At 45.7% G+C, this 13,948-nt stretch overlaps 1 protein-coding gene and 1 long non-coding RNA gene across 2 annotated transcripts in view; both read right to left on the bottom strand.

Annotated features, from left to right (window-relative positions):
• LOC310712937 (amino acid transporter heavy chain SLC3A2-like) overlaps positions 1-8,377 on the bottom strand; it is a 128,534-nt gene extending 120,157 nt beyond the window's left edge. The window contains exons 1-3 of the mRNA XM_083516404.1: positions 8,308-8,377; positions 1,567-1,917; positions 116-274 (exon numbers count right to left, since the gene is read on the bottom strand). Of these exons, the coding sequence (XP_083372530.1) occupies positions 116-274; positions 1,567-1,894 (487 nt within the window). The 5' untranslated portion in view covers positions 1,895-1,917; positions 8,308-8,377. The remainder of the gene's footprint in view (positions 1-115; positions 275-1,566; positions 1,918-8,307) is intronic.
• Positions 1-13,948, bottom strand: part of LOC310712949 — a 2,318,697-nt gene that overhangs the window by 2,267,502 nt on the left and 37,247 nt on the right. The window lies entirely within an intron of this gene.

Here is a 13,948-nt window from a genome sequence, read left to right as displayed (position 1 = left end):
TAGGGGGCGCAAATTACTTGCCTTGCCCCGGGTGCTGACAACCCACGCTACGCCACTGCTGACCCCTGATCTAGGTCTTTACCTCTGCCACTGAGCTGTAACCCCCCCTTCATACCTTCCTTCTTCCCAACATCCACCAGGGCTTCCAGCTGTTCCTGAGACCCATGGGCAGGTAGGATCCTGCTCAGATTGGCAAGGTCGCGCTCAAGGATGGGGCCCAGTACCAAGGCCTGGATGGAGAAGGCTAGGAGCCGGTCCAGCTGACGTCTCACACCTTGAGGGAGAAGAAGCAGGGAGGAGCGGCAGGGTCACTACTTAGACTCCACCCCACAACTAGCACCCCTCTTGCCCCAATTTTAATCGAGCATGATTAAGTGGGCACAAGATGTGGGTTATTGGTTACGAATGATGGGGAAAGTTGTGGGAAATAAATATGAATTTCACAGCATGTCGTGCAATAAAATAAAACTCGATGAAAATGGCCCACAGAAGGTATTTAACACCCACCAGATTGGGACGCGGGTGGCGCTGTGGGTTAAACCACAGAGCCTAGGACTTGCCGATGAGAAGGTCGGCAGTTCGAATCCCCGCGACGGAATGAGCTCCTGTTGCTCAGTCCCTGCTCCTGCCAACCTAGCAGTTTGAAAGCACACCAGTGCAAGTAGATAAATAGGTACCGCTCCGGCGGGAAGGTAAATGGCGTTTCCGTGTGCTGCTCTGGTTCGCCAGAAGCGGCTTAGTCATGCTGGCCACATGACCCGGAAGCTGCACGCCGGCTCCCTCGGCCAGTAAAGCGAGATGAGCACCACAACCCCAGAGTCAGCCACGATTGGACCTAATAGTCAGGGGTCCCTTTACCTTTACTTTTACCTTTTAGATTGGCGAAAATGTCTTTAAAAAAGGGAAAAGGTCTATTTTGGAAGTTTAATGAAATTGAGGGATCCCTTTTCCACATGTGGTAGTCCTGTAAAGTAATTAAGGAATATTGAGAAACCATGTAGAATGAATTTTTAAAAAAAATTAACTATCCCAAAACACCTGAGGTTTTCCTCTTGGGTCCCAAAAAAGCAAAAGAGTTCATTACTATACCCCACCTCCTCAGCTAGAGGCTTATTGGCACAAAGGCGGAGAACAAGTCTAGTGACCCCTAAGGAAGAATTGGCAGTGCGAAATGTTCGAATATGCTGAACTGGCTGGTCTGACGAACAGGGTAAGAGAAAACGAAGATAAGGAATATAAGGCGGAATGGGCAATTGACTATTTTAAGAACCAATCTAGACAAATACGTAGCTTAGCAGGTCTCCAGTAAATCCAGCAGAGCTGAAAGAGAGTATTTAAATGGTAACAAATTGGATGATTAAAAAGATGTGGATTACGCAGAGTAGCAGAAAAGAAAAGGAGCCAGGAATAGGGTGGAAGGGAAGTCATATGGTATATGTATACATTCTGTATTTGGTACGAAGTTTTAAGTGGGACAGGGACAGGAGGTTAAATATGCTCTCCATTCCTGTTTTTGAAAACGTAATTTTTTAAAAATAAAAACCACAACCCTCCTGACCTCCTTACCTTCCAAGTCCCCTTGCCCATCGCCGTCGGAATCCGGGAAGGAGGCCGCGGGCAGGTGGTAGAAGGAGGCTTTCTGCCACCAGACCAAGGGTGGCTGCGGCCGTGGCATCGTAACCAAGAGGAGGACGGCCAGGGCGAGCAGGCAGGCGAACAGCGCCCCCAGGAGGCAGAGCAGGGCCTTGCGGACGCCCGGCCAGGGGGCAGACCCCGCCTGCTGGACCACCTCCTCCTGGCTCAGGTAGGTGGGGCTGGGGAGGGCGTGGCCAAGTAAAGGGATGCTCTCGCTGGGCACCTGGGAGGTGAGGACCACATCTTCCGCTTTGCCCATCCTCTATTCCTTTGACCGCAGAGCTGCAGGGGGTCAAAGACAGAGTTGGAAAGAGGGGAGTATTTTGCAGTGGGGATAATGCAAGTCAGCGCAGTATTTGGGGGGTGGGGTGGGTTTGATTCTGACCAGCGTGGATTTGATTTAAATCAAATCGATTTCAATCACGATTTCAGTCACTAGTCAGAAAGACGTAGAATCATAGAATCATAGAGTTGGAAGAGACCACAAGGGCCATCAAGTCCAACCCCCTGCCAAGCAGGAAACACCATCAGAGCACTCCTGACATATGGTTGTCAAGCCTCTGCTTAAAGACCTCCAAAGGAGGAGACTCCACCACACTCCTTGGCAGCAAATTCCACTGTCAAACAGCTCTTACTGTCAGGAAGTTCTTCCTAATGTTTAGGTGGAATCTTCTTTCTTGTAGTTTGGATCCATTGCTCCGTGTCCGCTTCTCTGGAGCAGCAGAAAACAACCTTTCTCCCTCCTCTATGTGACATCCTTTTATATATTTGAACATGGCTATCATATCACCCCTTAACCTCCTCTTCTCCAGGCTAAACATGCCCAGATCCCTTAGCCGTTCCTCATAAGGCATCATGATTTCAATCATCTTTTTACAGAAAGGCTCATTCTTGCTGGTACAGTCATACCTCGGGTTGCGATTGCTGCGGGTTGTGTGTTTTCGGGTTACGGACGCGCTGAACCCGGAAGTACCAGAATGGGTTATTTCTGGGTTTCGGCGCATGTGCAGAAGCACAAAATCACACTTTGCGCATGCGCGGAAGCGCTGAATCGTGGCACACGCGGCGCTGTGGGTTGTGAATGTGCCTCCTGCACGGATCAGGTTCGCAACCCGAGGTTCCACTGTATAATCTTAGTATTTGCAACCAGATGAAGGTTTCATTTTTGGAATCATAAATTTCCAGAGTAGTTTTTACAGTTATATCAAAAATAGCTGATTTGGTTATACTATTAGAAATACAAAGACAGGAAATTATTGTTTATATTTGGACAACTTTTCTGCTGTGCTTTATTGGAAGGAGAAAAATAACCATTTCCTTAATAACAATTTAAACAATTTATTCAACTAAAACAATAGCATTATAGCATATGTATCTATGTTTGTTACCTGGTGTGGTTAAACGATTTAAAAAAAACAAAAAACAGACTGAGTTTTGGCACACGTGAAAAACTTAAAACAAATCCTCACTTCCTGATGAATAGCCTTTGGACTATAATGTAACCTAAAAAGAAAACTATATTTAGAAAGATTTTTTCTCCGAAAGCATTTTATTTTAAAAATCTGATTTAAATAAAAAAAAACTAATTTAAATAAATAAATAAAAAATAAAACCATTGCTTTTTATCCACCCTGATTCTGAGATGAATCGTGGGTTCGCAAAATTCTCCTGCCCACAAGACAATGAATGGGGAGCTCGAGTGAAATCTCAGCCAAAGAAGAATGGCAACGTAAAGTGATGGAATATGAGCAGCTTGCAGATCTAACTTACAGAATAAGAGAACAAGAAGAACGTTCATTTAAAGAAGATCGGAAGATGTATACTGACTATACAAGGGGGAATTGTGTACACTTGAAAACATTGGCAGCATTAAGATAAAATCAACAGTGTAAATCAGTTCTGATGGAAGTAATAATGGAATACTGAATGGTTTAGTTTAGGCCTTTGGTCAGGGTTTTCAGTCTGATTCTTTTCTTTCTGTATAAGAACAAGCATTAAAGAGGCCTCCTAGCCCACTCACAGGTCCTTTATAAGACCAGAGGTAACAGCTGGCCCTGGAGAATATTAACCACTGTCAATTTTACCCATGGACAGCCATCTGTCCAGATTTTAATTTGCTCTGAACTAATTTTAAGATGTATTTTAATTAATTGATTGCCTGTTTTATGTTCTTATGTTCTTTGTATACTGTGTTACTTTTATGAAGTTAGCCGCCCTGAGCCCATCTCTGGCCGGGGAGGGAGGGGTACAAATAAAAATTTATTATTATTATTATTATTATTATTATTATTATTATTATTATATAAAATATGCAGGGATTTATGCCTTGCAAAATGAACCATGGAAAGAGAAGAAGGGAAGTCATTGATATTTTAAGGTTGTCTAAATGAATACAGTCATACCTCGGGTTACAGACGCTTCAGGTTGCGTTTTTTTGGGTTACGGACCCGCCGAAACCCAGAAGTACCAGAACGGGTTACTTCCGAGTTTCGGCGGTCGCACATGTGCAGAAGCGCTAAATTACGCTTTGCGCATGTGCAGAAGCGCTGAATCGCAACCTGCACGTGCGCAGATGCGGCGCTGCAGGTTGCGAACGCTGCGGGCTGCAAACGTGCCTCCCGCATGGAGCACGTTCGCAACCTGAGCATCCACTGTATTCTAAATTGTAAAAGAGAAAATTTAATAAAAATTATATATATAAGAGAGAATGAATGGGAGTTGCCGCACCCGAACTCTGAAGGCTCCCCGCATATCTCAGTAATAAGGCCAGCCCTCCTGCTGCTGTAAAGGTGGGCGTTGCGAAAAGGCGTCTTGCAAAATGCTTCTTGCGAAGGATGCGGGGACTATGTGGCAATCCTGCCCCGTCTCAGGGAAGAGGCGGAGGTAGCAGGAATTCAGCTTTAATGACCTTCGGGAAAATCAAGGCAGCATTCCAAAGTCACACACGCCTGTCTTTGCTCCCGTGTCTGCCTTGGTGAAGAAATCCACGAGAGGGGCCCGTCTCCAAGGCCTCCTCACCCTTGTTCCAGTTACGATACTCAGATCCCTTCCTTAGCAGGGATGCAGCTGATGAGGAGGAGCAGTCCTGCTTCCTTCCAGGAAGGATCATAGAAGCACAGCAGGGACCCGGGGGTCATCTAGTCCAACCCGCTGCAATGCAGGGACCGCACTAAAGCATCCATGACAGATATTATTATTGTTATTATTATTATTATTATTATTATTATTATTATTATTATTATTATTATTCCATGGGTGGAGGGAAGACACAGGGCATGAAATAAGAAATGGATAAATGTTGGTACATAATGAAATGTGAAAATGTGAATTTACAAATATAATGTATATGTATCATTATGTAAAGATTTCATATATGTAAAGGTAAAGGTAAAGGGAAACCTGACCATTAGGTCCAGTCACAAACAACTCTGGGGCTGCGGCGCTCATCTCGCTTTACTGGCCGAAAGAGCCAGCGTACAGCTTCCGGGTCATGTGGCTGGCATGACTAAGCCGCTTCTGGTGAACCAGAGCAGCGCACGGAATCGCCGTTTACCTTCCCGCCGGAGCGGTTCCTATTTTTCTACTTGCACTTTGATGTGCTTTTGAACTGCTAGGTGGGCAGGAGCAGGGACTGAGCAACGGGAGCTCACCCCATTGCAGGGATTCAAACTGCCGACCTTCTGATCGGCAAGTCCTAGGCTCTGTGGTTTAACCCACAGCGCCACCCGTGTCCCTTATATATGTATTGCAACATTAATAATAAATAAATGAAAAAATGAAAAAAACAAATCCTTCTTTTTCTCTGACCTGAATCTTACAACTCCTATCCTGAGCAATACGAAAGAGTCAGGGACGACAACAGTGATTATACTCCCACTTATTTATAGGGGTGCTTCGATGACTGCCTTCTTGGACTATGTTCTGAGAGCTGTGGCAAGCATTGCAGAGCCATTTCAGAATCAGCCCAGGCCTGGCTTTCGGCTGCTTTGCAGAGAGACAACGCCTCTCCTTCCATGTGTTACAAGATCTGCCACCGACCTGATACATTCCTCGGGGTTTTGCTGAGATGGAGCCATGATAACCTCTCCCCTCCCAATCCTATGCACTTTTACACAGAAGTAAACGAAGTAAAAGAAGGGACGTGGGTGGCGCTGTGGGTTAAACCACAGAGCCTAGGACTTGCCGATCAGAAGGTCGGCGGTTCGAATCCCCGCGACAGGGTGAGCTCCCGTTGCTCAGTCCCTGCTCTTGCCCACCTAGCAGTTTGAAAGCACGTCAAAGTGCAAGTAGATAAATAGGTACCGCTCTGGCGGGAAGGTAAACGGCGTTTCCGTGCGCTGCTCTGGTTCACCAGAAGCGGCTTAGTCCTGCTGGCCACATGACCTGGAAGCTGTACGCTGGCTCCCTCGGCCAGTAAAGCGAGATGAGCGCTGCAACCCCAGAGTCGGCCACGACTGGACCTAATGGTCAGGGGTCCCTTTACCTTTACCTTTAAGAGCACTTCCAGAAAGTCACTGTTTGGGGGCAGTCACAGACCTGCGAATTCAGGTTGTACAATTCAAGCAACAGTTGTGCTCCAACCATGCACCCAGTTCCCAAAATTGGAGGGGTTCTTTTTGCAATAAGGATGATCTGGACTTGTGTACAATATGAAATCTAACATGCTATAATCGATTACAACGTGGCACCTAACATACTGTTGGTATTCCTGAGCAAGATATTATGCAGTGGGTTGTATAAAAATACTGTACAGCAGCTCTTAATAAAAAAAAAAAGATTTTAATCAAGTCTTACTGACTAGTGATTTAAATCGTGATGAGTAGAATGTGTCCTTTTATTTAAAATGCATCTCTGGGTTATTTGTGGGGCATAGAAATTCGTTCATTTTCCCCCCAAAAATGGGAAAGGTCTGAGGGACAGTGGACCAGCCCACAGCTGGAAAAGGTTGCTGACCCCGGTCTTGTGGGTTTTTGCTGAAAACAAAATGCCTAAATTCTAACACATTCTAGTACGTACTTTTCTTACAATCTGTTCCTCATTTTGGAGCTCTCTGCTGAGCAATGCTGGTGGCTGGTCTGAAAAATGCTTGTGTTGCATGGATACAGCAGGCTGTGGATGAAATTTACAGTGGATGCTCGGGTTGCGCACGTGATCCGTGAGGGATGCACGTTCACAGCCTGCGGCGTTTGCAACCCGCATCTGCGCACACACGGGTTGCGATCCGATGCTTCTGCGCATGTGCAAAGCGCGATTTAGCGCTTCTGCACATGTGCAACCGCCGAAATCCGGAAGTAACCCATTCCGGTTTCAGCGGTCCATAACCCGAAAAAACACAACCTGAAGCGGCTGTAACCCGGGGTATGACTGTATATCCCAACTTTTTCTCCAAGGAATTAAAAGTGGCATTCCTGGCCCTCCCCCTCATTTAATCACCTAGAGGTAGGTGAGGCAGAGAGGGAGAGGGAGCTTCGTGGCTGATTGAGGATTTGAACCCAGGCCCTGGCTGTCTATGGAACAAGGTGTTTCATATACAGGGGAAATGTGGTCATTTCCAGTACAGTGATACCTCTGGTTACATACACTTCAGGTTACATATGCTTCAGGTTACAGACTACACTAACCCAGAAATAGTACCTCGGGTTAAGAACTTTGCTTCAGGATGAGAACAGAAATTGTGCTCTGACGGCATGGCAGCAGCGGGAGGCCCCATTGGCTAAAGTGGTGCTTCAGGTTAAGAACAGTTTCAGGTTAAGAACGGACCTCCGGAACAAATTAAGTACTTAACCCGAGGTACCACTGTATCTGCATCCAGTAACAATGGAGACAAAATTAAAATCAGTTTGCATCAAAGGTGGACCTGCCCAATTCACCCTTTCTGGAAAAAATCATGAACCAAAGCCAAACCAACCATCGCAAGTCACCCTTCTCTGAATTTTTCAACGTAGCTCCTCAGCCAAGTCTCATGTACAAAATTACATATACCAGGACCTGAATTGTGAACGTAAATTCATTTTTCCGTGCAAATAACACGCAGGAACGCATTGCATTAAGGGAAATTGCTTTGCAAAAATTGTGTTTATTAGGCATAAAATTGCATACGAAAATGTGTGTATCGGGAGAACTTTGCACGGAAATGCTGACAAACTGTCGGGAGGCCTTAAAGGAAAATCCTCAAACCGATTTGGAAATGTGCAACGTGGAATTTAAGATTGGGAAAAGGAGAAACCCAAAATGGACAGATTAACATGTCCCTTGCATAATTTTTTTCCCAGGGAAAAAAGGGGGTGGCTTGAGAAAGAAGCCCCCAGAGACCGCCTGCCGTTCAGGATGCAGTTGCTAAACTGGGGATTTGCCGGGTGGCCTAATAATAATAATAATAATAATTTATTTGTACCTCACCCATCTGGCTGGGTCTCCCCAGCCAGCCACTCTGGGCGGCTTCCAACAAAGATTAAAAATACATTAAAATGTATAAGGCATGCTGCTGTCCATCCCGCCGAACCCCCATTCTCTGTGCCTTCCCACAAGCTGCAAAACGGGGGAATTATAAACAACGCCTACCTTGCAGGGTCGTTGTGACAGTTATACAGAGGCTACCACATTTTGGGAAACACTGGACCCGTTGCCGAATATTGCAATGAAATGGTCCTGCAAAACAGGCGTCGCTCTTACCGTGTTGTGTTCTCTTCTTGCAAAGGAGGGCAGGGAGAATGAGAGTAACAAAAGAGAGTAACAGGCCCGTCTCTCTGGGTCTCCTCCTTTCCTTCCCGGACTCTGGAGGGCTGGGAAGAAGGCAGGAGTGGGTGAAGTCTCTCCCCAGATATCTCTTGCATCCAATGTCCTGGAGGGGGGGGGGGCTGGCTGGGAGCTCCCAGGTCCTTGTGAGCCATTAGGAGGGGGGTGGCAATATTTCGTCAGCTGTGTAAGCGGGAGGAAAGGCCCCTTCTCCTCACCTTGTTCCTTTCCAGCTCTTGAGACTCTTTTTCGGGTGGTTAAGCGACCAACAGGGAGCAGTCTTCTCTCTGAAGACCCGCTTGGTCCAAAGATCAAAAGCCAGAAGGAGGAGAGGGCTTTTGCAGCTTCCCACCCCCAGCAAGCCAGTTCGTAACATGCACAAATAAGCCAAGAGACCATACTGTCTGCAATTTATTTTTAATTAGGTGCCAGAATTCTGACTCTTTTGGGTCTAAATTGCTTCCAGCTATCGGATGATGTCTGTTTAAGTCCTACTCCAAGCAGGCGTATTGAAAGCAGTCGTTTGAGGAACAGTTGAGGGAGCAAAACGAACACCCATATTTAGGGGCAGTATATCTTTGAATGCCAGATGCTTGGGGGGGGGCAAGGAGGGCTGTTAACCTTTCATGTGGATTTCGCAGACGCAACAAGACTTTCTGAAGTATATCTGAAGGAGCGTCTCCACCCCCATCGTTCTGCCCGGACACTGAGGTCCAGCTCCGAGGGTCTTTTGGCAGTTCCCTCGCTGCGAGAAGTGAGGTTACAGGGAACCAGGCAGAGGGCCTTATCGGTGGTGGCGCCCGCCCTGTGGAATGCCCTCCCATCGGATGTCAAAGAGAACAACAACTACCAGACTTTTAGAAGACATCTGAAGGCAGCCCTGTTTAGGGAAGCTTTTAATGTTTGATGCATTACTGTATTTTAATACAGTGGTACCTCAGGTTACATACGCTTCAGGTTACATACGCTTCAGGTTACATACGCTTCAGGTTACAGACTCCGCTAACCCAGAAATATTACCTCGGGTTAAGAACTTTGCTTCGGGATGAGAACAGAAATCGTGCTCCGGCAGTGCGGCAGCAACAGGAGGCCCCATTAGCTAAAGTGGTGTTTCAGGTTAAGAACAGTTTTAGGTTTAGAACTTTTTTTATGTATGCAACGACAGCAGCAAGAATACTCATCGCGAAGTAATGGAAGACACAAGATTTACCCACCAGGGAAGAATGGGAGATGAAGTTGATGGACTACATGGAATTGGCGGAAATGACTGGCAGAATCCGAGACCAGGGAGAAGAGTCGGTGGAAGAAGACTGGAAAAAGTTTAAAGACTATTTACAGAAATATTGTAAAATTAAGGAATGCTAGAAGAATGTTGGAATGAAGTGATATGGCTTTAGTAGAAAGGTTATAAGGAATTAAGTACAAATAGATTAATAGAGTATTAAAGGAAAAATAAGGTTGAAATGTGTTAAGATAATTATAGGATAGGAAACAGGGGAAGATGGAAAGGAATTGCTGAAATAATTAATAGAAGTGGAATACAAAAAGGGAGGTGTGAGGAGGTCGTGGAAATATGTGAAAGAAAGATAAGATACTGAATTTTTTTTCTTTTTTCTTTCCCCTCCCCCCTTTTCTTTTCCTTGTTGATGTGTTTTTAAATTGTTTTTGTTTTGTCTTGTTAGTTTAATGTTTTAGTGTAAGGTAGTGTCTTTGTAGTGTAATGTATTGTTTTTTCTTTGTTTTTTTTCTTTGTAGTGTTTAAATTGTTGTAAAAGCAATAAATATTATTTTAAAAAAAGAACAGTTTTAGGTTACAGTTACAGATGGGTAGCCGTGTTGGTCTGCCATAGTCAAATTAAAAAAATTCCTTCCTGTAGCACCTTAAAGACCAACTAAGTTAGTTCTTGGTATAAGCTTTCGTGTGCATGCACACTTCTTCAGATATCTGAAGAAGTGTGCATGCACACGAAAGCTTATACCAAGAACTAACTTAGTTGGTCTTTAAGGTGCTACAGGAAGGAATTTTTTTAGTTTTAGGTTAAGAACGGACCTCCGGAATGAATTAAGTACTTAACCCGAGGTACCACTGTATTTTGTTGGAAGCCAAACAAAGTGTGGCTGGGGAAGCCCAGGCAGATGGGCAGGGTATAAATAAAAATTATTATTATTATTATTATTATTATTAGTCCAACCCAACTTCCTGTCGGCCTGGTTTACCTCACAGGGTTGCTGTGGGGGATTAAATGAGGCTGGCTTTAGGAAAAGCATCCCCCCAAGTCCTTCACATGAGACTTCAACAATTCAGTCCTTGCAATGCAAAACTTTGACGCACACACACACTCAAGGGTCTGGAAAACGAAGCCTGGTGAGGAACGGTTGAAGGAGCCGGGTATGTTTCACCTGGAAAAGAGGAGGCTGAGAGGAGATGGGATATCTCCAAATATCTCCCATGTGGAAGACGGAGCCAGGTTGTTTCCTACTGCTCTGTAGGAGAGGGCCAGACTCAACGGCTTCCAATGACAAGGAGATTCCAACTAAACGTGAGCAAGACGTTTCTGATGGTAAGAGCTGTTTAGCAGTGGCCCTCAGGAAAGGGTGGACATGCCTCCATTGGATGTTTATAACCAGAGATTGGGCGGTCATCTGTCAGAGATTCTTTAGCTGTGACTCTTCCATTGTTGGGGTTGGACTGGATGACCCTCGGGTGTCTCTCGCAACTCTATGATTCTATCCCCCACAGTTTGTTCCACATTTTTAAACAACAACAATCTTTATAACGGTCCAGAGACCCAACAAATCGTTACAAAGCAATACACAATTCATACAGCCTACCTCCAGGTTAAACAAGCATTTTGTTCAGAATAATAGGGATCATTGGTTCTTGCAACCACCGATAAAAACTTCGCCACCACTAATGTCCTAGCATTTGTCCGGTCTTCCAGTAGGAACCTGACATAGTGAACCTCTGATTTTCCCGGGAAAGGTACCAGCAAGGGTAATTTTATCAGTTCAGCCCTGGCTTGCTCGTATTTCGCACAGTGCAGCAAAATATGTTTTATGGAATCGATGTCTTGAGCACACGAGCAAAGTCTGTCCTGGTAGGGAACTCCTCTCAACCTGCCATCCAACACTGCAGAAGGAAAGACGTTTAGTCTGGCTTTGGTGAAAAGCCTTCGATAGTTTGGTACTGTCAGGTTTTTAATGTAAGATGTTAACTTGAAGACATGCCCATATTGTACTCCTACTGCCAGCGGACTACAGACTGTGTGTGATCGAGATTGCAAGTCACTGTGTGCACTATCCCATAATCTTTGCTTTAACATCTTTTGGGCACCTTCATAACCCAGGTAATACAGTGGGGGGGGGGGATGACAGACCAATAGAGGTGGATTTTTAAAATACGAGATAGGGCTGTGGCTCAGGAAAAGCGCATTTTCCTTGCATGCAGGTGGTGCTCAATTCAATATCAACATTCAATATCGATTCAGGTTTGTCCAGCCTGTAGACCTGACTCTGGCGGGCAGCATCTCCAGATAGGGCCGAGAATATCTCCATCCCAAAACCCTGGAGCGCTGCTGCCAGTCAGAATCAGGTCTACAGGGTGGACAGACCTGACCTCGACAGAACCATGCTCTGACTTGATGAACAGCAGCCTCCGGTGACGGCTGACGGTTCTGTTCTGAGGCTGCTTATGTCTCTTTCAATTTTGCCCTGCATAAAACCCGTAATTATTATTATTATTGCATTCATCTGTTTGGCAAATGACGACTCCGGCAACCGTTGCTAATTTCCTTTCCTGTTGTTATGTTACTGAGCTGCGGAACCTTTTTCTCGCATCTGTTACTTAAACGTTATTTTATTTTTTGAAATAAAAGCATCCCTGTGAAAACTATGATAAATAATTTGCGGGGGGAGTGACACGTTGCTGAGTCCTTCCTTTCTTGAGCTGCGCATTTATAACCAGGAAGGAACTTGAGAGGCAGCTGGGCTGGTGGCGAATTGTGAATTTTGTGACATCACAGAAGTACCGTCATTGCGAGTCTCTATCCATCGCAAAGAGCACCAGCAGCCTTAATAATGCTTTGGCGAGTCAGTCCAGCAGGACTTATCATTGTTGACGTAGGACTGATACGGGGTAAAGCAAATGCGCTGTTGAAAGAATGTTGGGGGTTGAATTTCCCTCGCACATTCTGAACAACCCACAGCAATGTATTCAAAGGTCAGTCTGTGCAGGAAACTGAGTTTATAAGTCAGCCGTCAGGCTCAAAAGACGTGCATTGGAGTGTTTCTGCTCTGCGTCCTTACAATAAATATATTTCCTTAAGGAACAAGGTCCAGCCCAATAACCTCATTTGTATTTTTCAGGCACATAGCCTTTTCTCTTTCCTCGTTTGGCACTTGGGTTTCTTCCCCATTTTCTGCCAGTGTGTTAACATTTGCAAGCAAGTGGCGGTTCGTTAGCAAAAGCAACGTTTAATTGTCCCTGAAGACGCTGTATTGTGCTACGAGCACAGCCATGAGCTCGAAGTAAGAAACAAACATATTGGATGAAGAAATCCAAGCGAACTAGGGGGTGAAGATTTCAGACCAGTACGATGCAACCTCGCATTCAATCACGCAGTAGTGAAATGTGAGAAGCTGAGACAGGCTCACCAATTACGCCACCGATATTGCCAAGTGGAAGCACGAAACTTATTTCCAGAAGACAGGTATATTTGGTACAATAAGAAAAGGAAAAGGAAGCCTCCGAGACAACTTGCGAGGTTCCAGAACGTTAACTATTTGGATATTCGTGAATACCACTTCCCTACACAAGAGAAAGGGATGCGGGTGGCGCTGTAGGTTAAAGCACAGAGCCTAGGACTTGCCGATTAGAAGGTCGGCGGTTTGAATCCCCGCGATGGGGTGAGCTCCCATTGCTCGGTCCCTGCTCCTGCCAACCTAGCAGATCGAAAGCACGTCAAAGTGCAAGTAGATAAATAGGTACCGCTCTGGCGGGAAGGTAAACGGCGTTTCCGTGCGCTGCTCTGGTTCACCAGAAGTGGCTTAGTCATGCTGGCCACATGACCCGGAAGCTGTATGCCGGCTCCCTTGGCCAATAAAGCGAGATGAGCGCTGCAACCCCAGAGTCGGCCACGACTGGACCTAACGGTCAGGGGTCCCTTTACCTTTACCTTTACACAAGAGGAAAGGATATCTGTGCATCAGATGATCATATGAGAGAGGAACAGGGATCCCAGAAGAACTACGGTAAATTTGGAATCTGTTTTCAGTGTCCTGGGTGCACAGATAAGCAAAGTGTCTCTGAACATGTGCAGAGTGCCCTCATGCCACTTTGGAGGAGCCCCAACCAGCTGCCACACCTGGGACAAAGGAGAAGGTCGCCCATAATAATGAGAATGTACCCCTGCAAGCAGCCCATGTCTGTGTTAGGAACAAAGGCCTACATTATTTGTGGGCACTGCGTAGGTCAGCAAACTTTTTCAGCAGGGGGCCAGTCCACTGTCCCTCAGACCTTGTGGGGGGCCGGATTATATTTTGAGGGGGGGGGGAATGAACAAATTCCTGTGCCCCACAA

Source organism: Podarcis liolepis, assembly GCF_965112155.1.
Source record: "Podarcis liolepis genome assembly, chromosome: 7".
Classification (NCBI taxonomy): Eukaryota; Metazoa; Chordata; class Lepidosauria; order Squamata; family Lacertidae; genus Podarcis; species Podarcis liolepis.
The sequence above is the reverse complement of the archived record's forward strand: the minus strand, read 5'-3'. Positions and strand labels throughout refer to the sequence as shown.